This window comes from Serinus canaria, chromosome 3 (genome assembly GCF_022539315.1).
Source record: "Serinus canaria isolate serCan28SL12 chromosome 3, serCan2020, whole genome shotgun sequence".
NCBI classification, from domain to species: Eukaryota; Metazoa; Chordata; class Aves; order Passeriformes; family Fringillidae; genus Serinus; species Serinus canaria.
The window spans coordinates 13,674,883-13,688,771 of record NC_066316.1 but is presented as its reverse complement, the minus strand read 5'-3'; the positions used below and the strand labels follow the sequence as shown (position 1 = coordinate 13,688,771).

The 13,889-nt window shown below is 37.9% G+C and overlaps 2 protein-coding genes across 5 annotated transcripts in view; one reads left to right on the top strand and one right to left on the bottom strand.

The window, feature by feature from the left end:
* Window positions 1–13,889, top strand: part of LOC103821325 (serine/arginine-rich splicing factor 7) — a 1,055,603-nt gene that overhangs the window by 73,887 nt on the left and 967,827 nt on the right. The gene's annotated exons all lie outside the window — the stretch shown is intronic.
* The window catches only part of SOS1 (SOS Ras/Rac guanine nucleotide exchange factor 1), a 43,455-nt gene that overhangs the window by 14,133 nt on the left and 15,433 nt on the right, over window positions 1–13,889 (bottom strand). For all 3 annotated transcript variants that reach the window (XM_030236507.2, XM_050973228.1, XM_050973229.1), the window contains 4 exons: window positions 13,177–13,287; window positions 12,969–13,067; window positions 2,101–2,228; window positions 664–1,319 (listed from right to left, as the gene is read on the bottom strand). In XM_030236507.2, the coding sequence (XP_030092367.1) occupies window positions 664–1,319; window positions 2,101–2,228; window positions 12,969–13,067; window positions 13,177–13,287 (994 nt within the window). The remainder of the gene's footprint in view (window positions 1–663; window positions 1,320–2,100; window positions 2,229–12,968; window positions 13,068–13,176; window positions 13,288–13,889) is intronic.

Genomic DNA, 13,889 nt, shown 5'->3' with positions numbered 1-13,889 from the left:
AGATGCATGAAGTTTCAGAATAACTAACATACAGACAGAATCAGAAAAAAAATAAATCCAAACCCCAAACACAAACCTGTGCTTTGCAGCACAGCTTATGAAAATCCTGGGCTGTTATCACGACGAACCCCACACACTGAGGTCAGCCTGGATAACCACATAAATTTCTTTAATATGACTTCAACACAAACAGAAACCCTAAGTCAAAAGTCCTTAAATCAAATCTTCACTGAAGTTCTGATTAAGGCAAAGTTCTGAGGACAAAGTATCCAAGTGACTGCATCTACCAAGTTGATATTGGTCTTTCCATGGCATGCCAGCATGAACACAGCTCACAGAGTACAACCCTGAATTGAAAACACTGGGCCCATAATTCTCTCCCACAGTGCTGGGCCTTCCTGTGTCACCCAGCTTTAAAAGTCTGGAGGGAAGGCAGTTCTTGTAGCCTGGGGCACAAAGGAAAAAGTATTGTCTAGAGCTCAATTGCTGCAGGCCCCCACCCCCTCCCTTGCATGAGAACAATCTCATGTAATATCCCATGTGAACTGCCAAACGTATTCACTTTTTACTCACTTTATGTATTTTGCTGCCTGTATTTAACAGAGACAGAAGCACGAACGAGTTACTACCTTGAGTTTTGGCTGCACAAACCAAGTGCCTCACCTGCATACATGTGGTATGTCAGCCTCTCGATGAGCTTCACAACAGTTCCTGCCTTGATGATGGGGATTCCAGATTTGGGCTGCATGTTCTCTTCAAACACAATATTCTCTTCAGAGTCGGGTTCTGCAAATCTATAAAGCTCAGGATTTGGAAATCTCATCTGCTCCTCTTTTTCTTCCTGTAACATTGTTACATCCAACATCCTTTCCAGCGTGCTTCTATATTGCAAAGATATCAATGCTGCCATCCAGTTGTTTTTCTCTTCAGCTGATTTAGCAGCAAAAATTACACTGTTCTCATCTTTTAAGATGATTTCAAAAGCATGTCTATACTCATTAGTGTCATCTTTATCATTGATTTGTACCTTTCGCATGAAGAACTTCTCCTTGAGTCGATATTCTGCATTGCTAGCACCAGGAAGTCTTGGCTGGCCATGATTTGACTTACAGCAAATCATCAAGCCATCAAACAGGAATATGTGTCTCTCGTGCTTTGCTCCTACACGTGTGAGTGTTCCTTCCATGATGAACTCGTTACAGCACTGTCCAATGTCTTTACCCTCCCAACCATCAATATTTTTCTGGATTTCATTCATTTTCTTAATTGCTAGCTGCTTCCCCTTCATCTGCTGAGTATAGAACCGGCATGCGGATTCACTTCAGTGGAGGATGGGAAAAAGGCAACCTATTAGTACACATGTTTTTAAAAAAACACAACCACCACTAACACAAAAACACCAGATCATCCTTCTGAGAAGTGAGGATTCCACTGAGAATGCAATTTCATCATTCAATATCACCACCATTGCAAAGTCTTGACTAAAGTATCTCATCTGATAAATTTTCTACTTATCTTCAGCAATAGATGTTTTACCTAAACACAAACAACCAGAGGCAGGCAAGCTGTGAGTGCTTCTCAGCCCAACAAGCCACTCACTTCCACAACCAAGAGAACAATTCTAGATGGCATTAATTTGAAACAAGTACATTCGGAAAAAAAAAGCTGTTAAATGCATTCATGTTCAAGCCTAAAGGTTATCCTTGGCAGCACAAAAATTGTCTGGCAACAGAAATATTGAAACAATTTTAAGAGTAGTTTCAAATTCAAGAACATTACCTTCTAACCACACAGAAAGGTACTTTCAGAATATTTTTAGGTGGATATTTATTATCTGAGCATAATTAACCCACCAATGCCACAACTTTCTACTTACCAGTGAATTCTCAGAACGTCTCAACTAGCAGTTTGCAAGGACACATAGAAATTAGAACTGTTTTAAAACAATAACAAATTATCTTGGCTTTGATGTCACTTCCTCTGAAAAAGCAGGCTTGTCACAAACTATTTTGTTCATTGTTTACTAAAAGAGGAAACCGGGAGCCCTGGATTTATAGCAAAGCATTAAGAGCAGAGAGCAGAAAAACCGGAAACGTTTACCTAAGCCTTCGCTTTGCAAGGCTTTTGGAGCATATCCGTTCCATACTGCTTTGAAGATTTAGCAGGGCAGTTATTGCTTGCTTCAAGCACTCCTTATCCTCTTCATCCTCACTTTTTTCTTCCAATTGCTGTGAACATTGAAAGTTAAAGACAGGAAGTGTTACAAGATTTTTGGTATGACCCAGGAAGGGTCATACCAAAAGTTTGACCCAGGAAGAAGAAATCTAAGCTTCTGCTGATTTTCCATGCTCCTGCTTGTTATAGAAGTTAATGGTAATAACCAGGTATGTTACTGACACAGGTGAGAGACAACTCTCTGCTAAGAGCCTAATCTTACTAAAATACAGCACAGTCACTAAGGTCCCCCAGATACCAGCACACTCAGACATGCAGTATTTATCTCCAACTGGTTTGATTTCCCTTACAGCTCCTTATTGGAACCCATTTCAGGTGTAAAATCTTAAGAAGGACAAGCAAAGAAGGAGATCCCCATACACACCATTCTACAGGACAAGATCAAATCAGTCTATAACACATAAAACCATCCTGGAACAGGCAAGCTGGACCCAAAGCTAAGCAGAATTCCTTCATCACATTTAAAATCAGAAGATTACAAGGACTCTCACCTCATGAATAACAGCCTAATTAATAAATCAGGGGGAAGGCGACCTTGGAAATTATCTCAAGTCAACCTCCAACACAACTGCAGAGCCAACACAAATCAAGTTGGCCAGAGCCACAATTAGTTTTGAATTTAAAAACTAAACTAAAACTGGATAAGATGGATTAACACTTAATATTTTGTGTCTAATTGTTATGACAGGTAAATTTTAAAAACAAGATCTCCCAGGTTTAAGCCTGCTTTAATTGAAGATTTGCATCTCAAATCTTCATTTAAGTACTAAAATGTCTCATGTGAGAGAAAAAATAGGTGACTACAGTCATGGCTTATATGTCAAACTGAAATAATATTTGCAGAATTATTAACAGACAAGCATTTTAGATTATCACACACCAAGAATTAGCTCCACACAATTGAAGGATTTGTTTTGGTGGTAGAAGTGAAATGAAGGCCAGCATGAACCAGAATGAGACGCCCTTGGAAAAAGTAAAATTTTGCTGTTCAATTCCAGTGAAAAATATAAGTACTGTCCTTCAAAATCCAACAGAGTACAACAGTCATGTCTGATATTTTAATGGGTCAGAGAACAGCACTAATTTTTCCCCCTAACTGGAGTTAATCATTCAATGCAACAGCTGTCAATGCCAAAGACTACTTTATTTGTTTTCAGCCATAAGGATGAGCACAAAGTTTATTCTAGGCAGCTTTGGTTCATGTAGCGTCATCTGTTGTACTCTCAAACTAAGCAGCATTAGGTGAGAGAGCCTACTTGAATAACAACCACTGAAAGGTCTGAGAATGCATCACAACAAGCATTACTCCACAAAAGATCCTAGGGAGATGACATCATCCAAGAAGGAACAGACCACCTTTTTCATATTCCTCTACTCTCCAGATTTAATGGAGGTATCATCTCCCCTTTGCTTCAGTTTTGCAGATCTGGGTTCAGAGGGGATTTCAGACCAAGGAGGGAAGTCCACCACTGGCAGAAGTCTTGAAAGAAAGCTCTGAAAAAGCTGCCTCTAAGATTTTGCATCTTTCCTGCACAAGCATTCAGAGAAGGCTCTTTGCCTTGTGTGCTTCCTTTTTAGAAGCTTCCTTCAAAACAGTCTGGCTGGGTTTCCTACAATTTCTGGGTTGCTACTCTTCAGCAGTGGAAGAAATTGTTTAAGCCTGGTCTCCTTGAAAATAAGCCTTACTAGGTCCTACAATATTCTGTACATTCTCTTCAGAAACAAACTAATAAAGATTAACATTCATTACTGCAAAACATTCTGCTCTTATGTTGCTTTTTACAGCAACCTCTGTCCAAAAATGTTGGTATTTATCCACATCCCAAAGCAAAACACATATTTACATATAGAGAAAGCAGTTAATACTTTCCCAACAGGATCCATTGGAAGTAATCCTATTCCAATGGTAAATAGAAACTAAATCAAAATCCAGTGAGTGTAATTATGCTCCAGGTTTAACATTTAGAAAGTACTGTGCAGAAATGTGTGTTGTCTTCTGTGTAACACCAACACAAATGGCAAATCAAGCAATACTCTGAATTACTATGAAGACACTTCTCTGGACACAGGAATTTGGAAGTTTATATTCCAGCATGGTACTATACAGTTACTAAAACCAGACTTAACCAGAACTCAGTGTAAATTACAGCAATGATTTCATCTTACACTGCCCCTGGACAGTTTATAAAAGGAGGAAAGTGAAATGGCATAACTGGAAAACACACAGAAATTTTCTCTGCAAATCCCACTCATTCTTTTATAGCTGTGCAGTGCCCCCTAATGAAGAAACCAGGGAGATGCTAAGTAAGTGGTGAAGGGGGTTTTGCTTGTTTTGGGGTTGTTTGCTTTTGTTTTTTTACAGAAAGTATTTTTTACAGAAAATATTATAATATTATATGAAGGAAGCACAGACTTCTGATTATCAGTAGTATTATAGAGATTGTGGGGTTTAACAATCTTATGAGAAAATATTGGCTTATCATTCATGCGATTCACAATACTCCAGGCACAAGACACTGTTCATTCAAGGAAAACAAACTTGGAAAATAGACTGCTAGGGAAGTCTCTAATAAAAAAATTCTAGACCACAATTTCTGAAGAGACACCAAGAAGTGGAAGACAAGGTATTTTGTTCTACCTGTCGCATACCACAAGGATTACATATTGCAGAAAATTCCAGTAAGACAGAAAAGAAATCCTTCTCATGCAGTGCACAAGTAGACTGTGGTAGTCGGCCTCTTACACTGTCAGAGAAGCATCTCTCTGGCAATACAGTGATAGAAAATACAGAGGAGAACCATACCAGCAGGTGTCATGACAGGTACAAAGTCTTGAACTTTAGGGTTTGCATCACGACCTAGACTGCTGTCTTCCCAGAAAATTAAGTCTAACCACTGAAATTTGTGAACTGCAAGTTCCCCAGTTCCTCTGGGAATCAAGACCACTACTTCAATACACAGAAGACAGAGCTATTTTGTAATCAACAATAAAAACCAACAGGGTTTCTTCTCTGAGCAAGGCAGGCAGGTCTGCTGGCACTTGGCCATAAACCAATCCTGGAAGGTGGCTCAACAGCATAGATACTTGAGAGCACTCTCTAACTTTCTGTAATTCATAAAAAACCAAAAAATCTCACCCCAAAGCAGCAGTGTACTGGGAACAAAATAAAGTGTTATCATATCTAGAAACTTTAAATTTTTAGAAAGCATCAGGAAATCATCTGGGACAGTAAACAGGAACAACTGCTGGGAACACCGTGAACTTCTGAAAAATGCTAGCAGACTAAAAAGCACCTCACACTTGAACCTTGAAGGAAACTCCACATGTCATATTCCTGTACATACATACACAGCTTCAATACACTGAAATTTGAAAAGCCATTTTGTTCTCATATAAACTCAGACAATCTTGAGCACAGTGCAGTAAAAATAGTCATCAAACAGTTAACTGTTTATTTAGATCTACATTACAGCAGGAGTGTCAGTTGCATTGACAGTGGAACAGAACTTAGTATCTTACTGAAGCAATGATAAAAACCTTTACTCCACTCAAAGTTTAATTATGTCTTCTCAGTTTAATTCTTAAAAGTTACATAAAATAGCACATGTCAAATATCAAACCCCAGATATCAGATAATTAGTTACAAAAAGCCTTCAGCATTCTTTTGGAAGTACATTTTAAAAGGCTCTCATCTTTTATTTCATGTTACTTTTAACTCACAATATAAAATATGATCAACCCATTGGGAAGCATACTGGACAAGTAAAGCATCAAAACAGAGGAAAACAAAAAGCATTTAAACTTTTAGTACAAGATTCCTTGTTCCTTCACCTCTTTTACTATGAGGCTTAAAAGAGATCCTAAATATATGTTGAAAATTCAAGTACCTCAAACGTCACCCGAGCCCAAAAACCATAAAAACATTTGGGCTAAAGAAACATGTGAATTTAAGGAATTGTGACTTTGATTGCCCAATGTAAACGCTCTTATTTGGGAAGGGGTGCGTGTATGTGTATGAAATCAAAATAATTATGTTTGAGAATTTAATTACATTATTCTGAAGTGCCATTTTGAAAATCAGGATGGACACTGAGGAAAAGTCAGGAAGACCCATTGAGAACTGTATACTACACAAATCTGTCAGCTGATGCTTCACCAATTCAACAGTTCAAAAGGTTTCTTATGTGGCCAATTTGCCATTAGCATTCCCATAAAGGGGTACAGCCTGTCAGAAGACCATATTCCAGATATGCTCCAGAGCTACACCACCCTGCTAAGTGTTTTACCTGGTGTCTGCTCAGCAGGAACAGGTACAATTTTGCTCTCAGTTTCTGCAAGTTTGCTCTCAGTTTCTGCAGCTGGGAAGGGATTCAAGTATGCAATCAATGTTGGGTTACACACTCCGCATCTCCTTCACCAAGAAAGGGATAGAAAAGCAAAGCCTTTTTTTTCAAATGTCTTCTGAGGTTCTCACGAAACTATTTCTTAAACATTCAGACTTTTTGTAGGCTACTAGCAGCCATTTATGCATTTTACATTCCATTACTGGGAATGGCTACTTTGCCTATAGGAGGCCTTGACTTCTCAAAGCACAGAAAACCCATTTGCTCTGCATTTTTCAGAAATATGGGGTTTGTTGGGGTTTTTTTTTTGGTTTTTTTTTTTTTTTTTGCATGTGCTGATGTCTCCTCCACAGCAGCATCATTACCTTTCTGCAACAAATGTACAAGTTCACACAGATCCTTCCAGAGCCTTCATGCTCTGAAACTTTCTTCTCTCTTACTGTCACTTTGGTTTGTCTCATCACTATTAGCAGACCTGCAGAATATATTAGAAATTTAAAACTCATAATTTAGTTCATAACATTTAGTTAGATCAGTATTTGAAATATCACAGAATATTTACCTATGTGCTTCCACACTTGTAATTGAGGTCTTCCATTTTCTTCTCACACTTTCCATCAAAGTAAAGACAATGCAATTTGAAAACATCTTCCCTTCTCTTTTGTAATTCCAAAGTGGATTAAAATCCACTTCTTCTGCTTCAAAACAATTCAAGTCTGATCTTTGCCAGAAAATTTTGCAAGGCTGTAAGCAAAACTGGATGACACCTCTTATGTTTGGACAGAAATGTACGAATTTTTGAACAGAAATGTATGAATACTTTAATGCTACGTAAGGTGAATGCACAATTTCAGAGATCATTCTGAGAAAGAAGGGTAGAACCCTGCTGATTTTAAGAAGAACCCTGGTGGCTAAGTAAAAAAAAAAAAAGCAGCAGGTGAAATGAAATGAAACAGCAAGTGACAAAAACAAACCACAAATGGCATTTGTTGTTCCACTTGTGTTTGTTATTTCCTTTGTATTTCCATCAGTTTCCATTGAATATCTCCAAGTATTGACAGAAAACATAAACCTCCACTGTTGTAAGAGAAACAAAGAAAGCTGGCAGTAGGACTAAATTGATAGCTCCATATCCAGAAATATTTCCAGTGAAGAGATGGAATCATATGGAAGTCTCAATCACTGCATTACCTCTCTCCAAGGATCTGCCTTTTGTACACAAGGGTGGCAGGAGAAGGGGACAGGGAAATACACTCCAGTTTTTATGAGATTATGCAACAATACAAGTGTATCAGAGACTGTATCATGACTGCCATAGTCACAAAAACTAGGAGTTGAAAATCCCAGATTTAATAAGCTTCTCAACATTCAATGGATTTTGTCAAAACTTTAATTTAGCAGGGAAAAAAAAAGGACAAAATTTGTGCAAATTCCTGTAACACCCATCCATTTTCATGGGAGCTTGGTCTTGGGTGTTCAGCACAAGCTGCTGCCATGGAAGTTGAAGTGCTCTCTACCATCACTAACAGCAGCTACTGAAAAGTGTGAATAAATCAGTTAATACAGCTCTTCTAGCTCCCACAGGACTACAGAGCATTTGCCATGCAGGTGGTTCTGGAAAATTGATTGGAAAACAGAAAACAGGACTTTGGAACCCTATGGTTAAACACGTAAGTGAAGTCGTAAGTCTGGAGTTCAGGACGTGCTTCATTTGACTCCCCAAAGAAGTCTGGCCTGTGACATCTTACTCCTGCCTCAAGGGATCAAAGTACACCCTTTGCTGTTACAGGTCCAGCAGGATTGACTGACACAGCTCAAGTGCCACTGAGGGCTGGCACTTGACTATTTTATGCTAATTTTTGTTATATTTTATCCAGTTTTTGCAGAAAAGCAATTTTAGAGGGATAATAGAAGAAAATATTCTCAGAGGTACCTATTTAGAAAGGAAAGATTATTAGAAATTATTAGAATATTTCCTGGAAAGAGACATCTGCTTCTCAAAATCCCAGGTACATCCTGTGTTTAAGGAAAAAAACCCTATGAAGCAAACCATGCAGCCCCATTACAACTCCACAAGAGATGACACAAATCACTGACACGTGAAGTGACACCCATGTGCATAGATTCATCTGATACAAACACAGGTAACACATCAAGGAGTGCCACAACTAGAAAGAAAATTAAGGACCAATTAGTTCAATTAACAATAACCAAATTTCTGGGGAAAATGCACACACACCCAAAAATGTGTGACAAAGTTTTATTTTCCCCTTTCAACTTCTCCCTTTTGGCTGATGAACACACAACTGACTTAAGGCATAAACTCACTAGCACTTAAAGGAGAAAAGAGATAGAAATACTGTCAATGACACCCCACAAACAAGAAATAAATACAGAATCTCATTTCCTCATTTCACCTGGCTGTATCAACTCTGGCTTCTACCACATGACACAGCTCCTGCACCTTTACAACATTCCAGTTGTAATGCAAGTCTTCTTAGCTTATCAATATGAAGTTTCTTAAATTTTTTACCTCCTGTCACATTCTAGGAAACCTCTTCTTAGACTTCAGTCCAAATTTTACATCACCCCAGCTTTTTCTCCTAAGAAACACTCAAATACACTGGGTAGTCCTTATCACACACTAGCAACAGTTTGGTCAAGCTACACTTTTTTTAACATACAGACCTCCATCTGTCACAGAGACCTAGAACTACACATTCTCTCCAGTGGATGTAATAAGTCATCCACATCTGCAGCTACATACACAAAGATATGTAAAACTTTAATACTTCTGTTTTTTATTTATTTCAAATGGTACTGTGCATACAAGTTACTGGCCTTGGAAAGAAGCACTGAAGAAAAAGGGACTTCAGGAAGTAAAATTTTGTGCTGATATTAAGTGAATACATTCTAGAAATAAATTCACAACTAGTTCAAGCCCATGATTTCCAGTAAATTAACAGTAATTAAAGGATACTTTGCAAATTGACAAAAGCAACAGAACCTGCTAATCACAGTGCTCATACTGAAGACAAGCAGTCCAGACAGTGTTGTGAGACTGATCTATAATTGCAGAGATTGTAAAACCTTTGCAGACTGACAAAGTTCAACTAATTAAGACTTTGATTCTCCACCCTGGGCTGGGTTACACCACTTACAGATGGGATTGCAAACCCAATTCACTCAATTTGTTACACTCTGGAACACAACACTGGGTGAAACAAGGCGAGAATCAAAGTGAAGTCAAAGCCCAAAATACTTTGGGATGTTTTATTGGGCAGCAGCCCAATAAAACACAGCAAGAAACTCAGGGGGTCAAGCTCAAGATCCTCTACTCCTAAACTAACACTGTACTACCTTGTGCCTTCTTCAGCAACATGTAACAAATTTAATACCAACAGGTTGGGAAAAGGAGAGGTTATCATCTTGAAAGACCTTGTCAAACCAGAATTATTATTTTTACCATTAGCATTGTGGAAGAAGAAGATAAAAAGGTTCAACTGAGGAGTATTTCTACTTCAGCTGAATTGCCAGTCAGTAAAACCTGAAAAGTTACTTATTATCTAAGAACAAAGTTTGGAAAAAAAAAAAACTATAATAGATGCTGTTGTGAAATGAAAACATCCTGAGATTTTTAGTATACTATAGACAGAATTCAAATTAAAATAGAAATATTTAAAAATATTAGCATTAATTTAAAATATTAAAATATATTAGCAAAGAGATGATAGCTATCATTCCTAAGTCATGGGACTGCATTTGGCTTAAAAAAATCCCACAAAACCACACAAAATCCCTACTAAATTGTCTTGTTGCCCAAAATACATTGTTTTATATAAGCAAAGTGTATCTATGCTTTGCAGCATTTCTACCTGGAAAAAAAAGAACTTTAAAGTAATCTATTCACCCAGTGAAAGAGTAACATACATGCACACAAATGTGCAGCATTTGAAACAGTGCCCAATTCAATTCAAAGGTCTTGAAAACCTCTTTCTTCAATTACTAAATATCATAATAATGATTCTATGATTTAGGAAAGGTCATTAATTATCTGAACATCTGCAGAAAAGTGCGGTTTCACACAAAGCTGCTATTTTACATAGTTTCTATATAAAAGTTTGAGGACTTTCAGGTTGGTTGAAGGAAAACACAGCTCTCACTCCTGTGCTACTTACCCAACAATGTAACAGCAAGAAAATTCAGCTAAAAATAGAACATGCATTTGTGCATTCCTGGTACCCTGTCCAACTTCAGGAAGGCTTTAGTTTCTAAATAGGATAACCTTTAGTGAATAGAAATTTACTTTTTTTTTTGGTCTGGATAGTTAGAAGATAACTGAAATACATTTTAAATAGATTACATCAAAATATGCAACATTGTAGGACACAGCTCAAAGATAAATGCTAACCTCTCTATCCTTAAGTATATCTATATTCAAGAGAAATCAAATGTTTTTCCACATGCTACTTTGCCAACATTTTGTCTCTTCATAACCAGAGGTCCATTTTCATAGCATTTTTAACTTGATTATTCATAGACATGCTAGCAATCACTAACTCAGGCCTCTTACCACACAAGAGAATTCAATACCTTGTATCAATGGAACAGTCAGGATGATATAATTGCACAAATATCCTTCTGTGGCAGATAAAAATCGAGCTGGAATCCGTTCAAAGACTCCAGACATAAGGAAGAAAACGTTACTGCTAGCAAAGACTATCTGAGCAGGGATTCATATTGAATTGCACACTGATGTACTCATTAAGAGCTGAAGATGCTGCCACCAGAGATGATACCTCTCTCTTCATGTGCACCTATTATCCCTCACTGCCTATTCTGTGTACATGATATGTGTGTGCTGACAGACCACAGAGACAGGTGTCCAACTGAAACATGACATGAGCAACACGGTGGGAAGAAAACCTGGGAGCTTATTATCAGATACAGAATAAAATCCAGCACAACAATATCAGACTGACACAGGGTAGAGGAGTTCTGTGTGTTTGTGTGTGTAGAGCATGAATGTGAAAAGAATCTTTCACAAAGCAGATGTCATGAGTTGCAAAAAGAATGATAAACTTTGGAGGAGAGGGGTCAGCTTAGACTTCAGCCTGCCCTAGAAAAGGCAAACAAAGGCTGCTCCCTTTCTCCCCTAAAACTGCCAGTGGCAAGAAGTAAGGCAGGATGGCTGGGTGTCAGACAGCACTAATCCTTCGTGCTTTGTCCATTAGGTAATACAGCGCCATGTTCACATGGAAGTATGCAAAGCCTTCAGTACTGCATTTTGAGACTGTGTGATAACAGTGTGAGCAGAGATACCTTATATCTGTGCAGGTCTTTATGGTTCAAAATGCAAACAAGCTGTGTCAAACCTCCCTTCCAATGGACTGCCATGAAAGGAAGTGCTTCATATTTTAAAGATATCTGAAGTCAGACCAAACCCATGAAAGAACAAACAGATTAGGCACACATCCCAAAATTTTTCAAAAAACATGTTATACAAGATGTGCTACGTGACAAAGGTGTACATGTAGATCTAAGTCTAAAAATGAAGTTACAACAGTAGACACTTACGCTCAAAGATAAACTACTGGCTTATCCAAAGACAACCAACCAAACACTCAAGGAAACACAACAGATTTCTTAAAAATTGTTTTGGTTTTTTTTGTTTGTTTGTTTTTTTGTTTTACTTCTGATCCAAATTTTCATAAATAGTTCTTTGGAACACTGTATATCTTATGAATTTCCATTAAGCCCAAAAGAAGATCCTACAGGAATATTTTCCTCAAAATGCTTTACAGTCCTTAAGGATCATTATGCAATACTGATAAGTGACCCAGAGAAACATTCTGCAGTTTTTGTATGTATATGTTATTGTTACCCTATCAATGCAAGGTCTAATTACAAATAGCCCAAGTATAAATATTAACCAAGCCTTCCCTTTGAAGGAAAGATATCACCTTTACAATCCTGTGTGAAGTGCACTGCAAGAACACTGAAGCTTTTGTTAAAATAAAATGAAGTCTGAAGGGGAATCTTGCTGTGATTTCAAATTTACAAAGTAACAGCTTGACATTTTCTGTAATACAGCCATGTGCCATCACCTCCTAGCACTGTTGAAACAATCATTCCAAGAATATGTGTGTAGATCTCTACTGCTTTCTAGATTGATAGATAATTTAACAGAAGTAATTATCAGCTGATATTCAGTTAATTATAGCATCCACCAGCAGAGCACACAGCCTGCTTTTCTCTCAACACAGCAGTTTTATTATTCATATTCTAGTAAAATTTACACCTGAGTATCCAAAGCTCTCACCTAACACTGAGAACCATGAAAAAAACCCCAAAGCCCCCAAACACATCAGATTTACACAATATTCTTACTTTTAGCAGTTCAAAATAATGAAGACAGTGGTAAACAGGGGCGAGGAGAAGCCGGGGTAGAACATACTGAACAGCTTCTTTAAAGCCTTCACCTATTGACTAGAAACAAAATAATTTTCAGTCTTAAAACAATACATGTACTGAAGCAACAAGACAATGTTATTAATATAGTAATATCAATAACATGTCTTATTTAAAGGCAAGTTACCTGTAAATAAAATGCTGCTCCTGGCTTTGATAATTGACTTAGAAAATGATCATGAAACCCGGGTCGTAAAATATCTTGTGCATATGATTCATAGGGATCAAATGCTAGTTCCTAAAAAGAGACACAGAAAAATTTTACAATCACAGAATCCCAGAATGGCTTGGGTTGGAAGGGACCTTAAAGATCTTCTAGTCCCAACCCCCTCTGCCATGGGCAGGCATGGCAGCAGTTTACAAAACTGATTTAACAGCTAAACTTCCGTATTTCTTACAGAAAATACATATCATATATACGAGAGACTCTTCTGCATACGTTTCCCCAAACACCTATAGAGAAGAATCCATACTTTTACATGCACAGACTCGTGGACAAATCAGCCTAAAAGAGACTTCTGGAAGTCAACTGGTCCAATTCTTTGTTCAAAGCAGTGCCTACCTCAGGGCCAAACACAGATCCATCATTCAAGGCTGAGAATGCTCAGGGTCTCTCATCCTGTTGAGTTCTAACTCCAAGAACAGAGGCACCAAAACCTCTCTGGGCAGCCAATCCTAATGTTCAATTGTTCTCATTGCAAATTTCCCCTTCACCTCCCAGTGTCTAATCAGGATTAATCTTTTTGCCATTTTCATATTCTCTCTCCCACCTCGCAGTTCACAACTGAGAGGAATCTGCCCTGGCCATCCTCACACCTTCCCTTCAGGTAAGTAAAGACA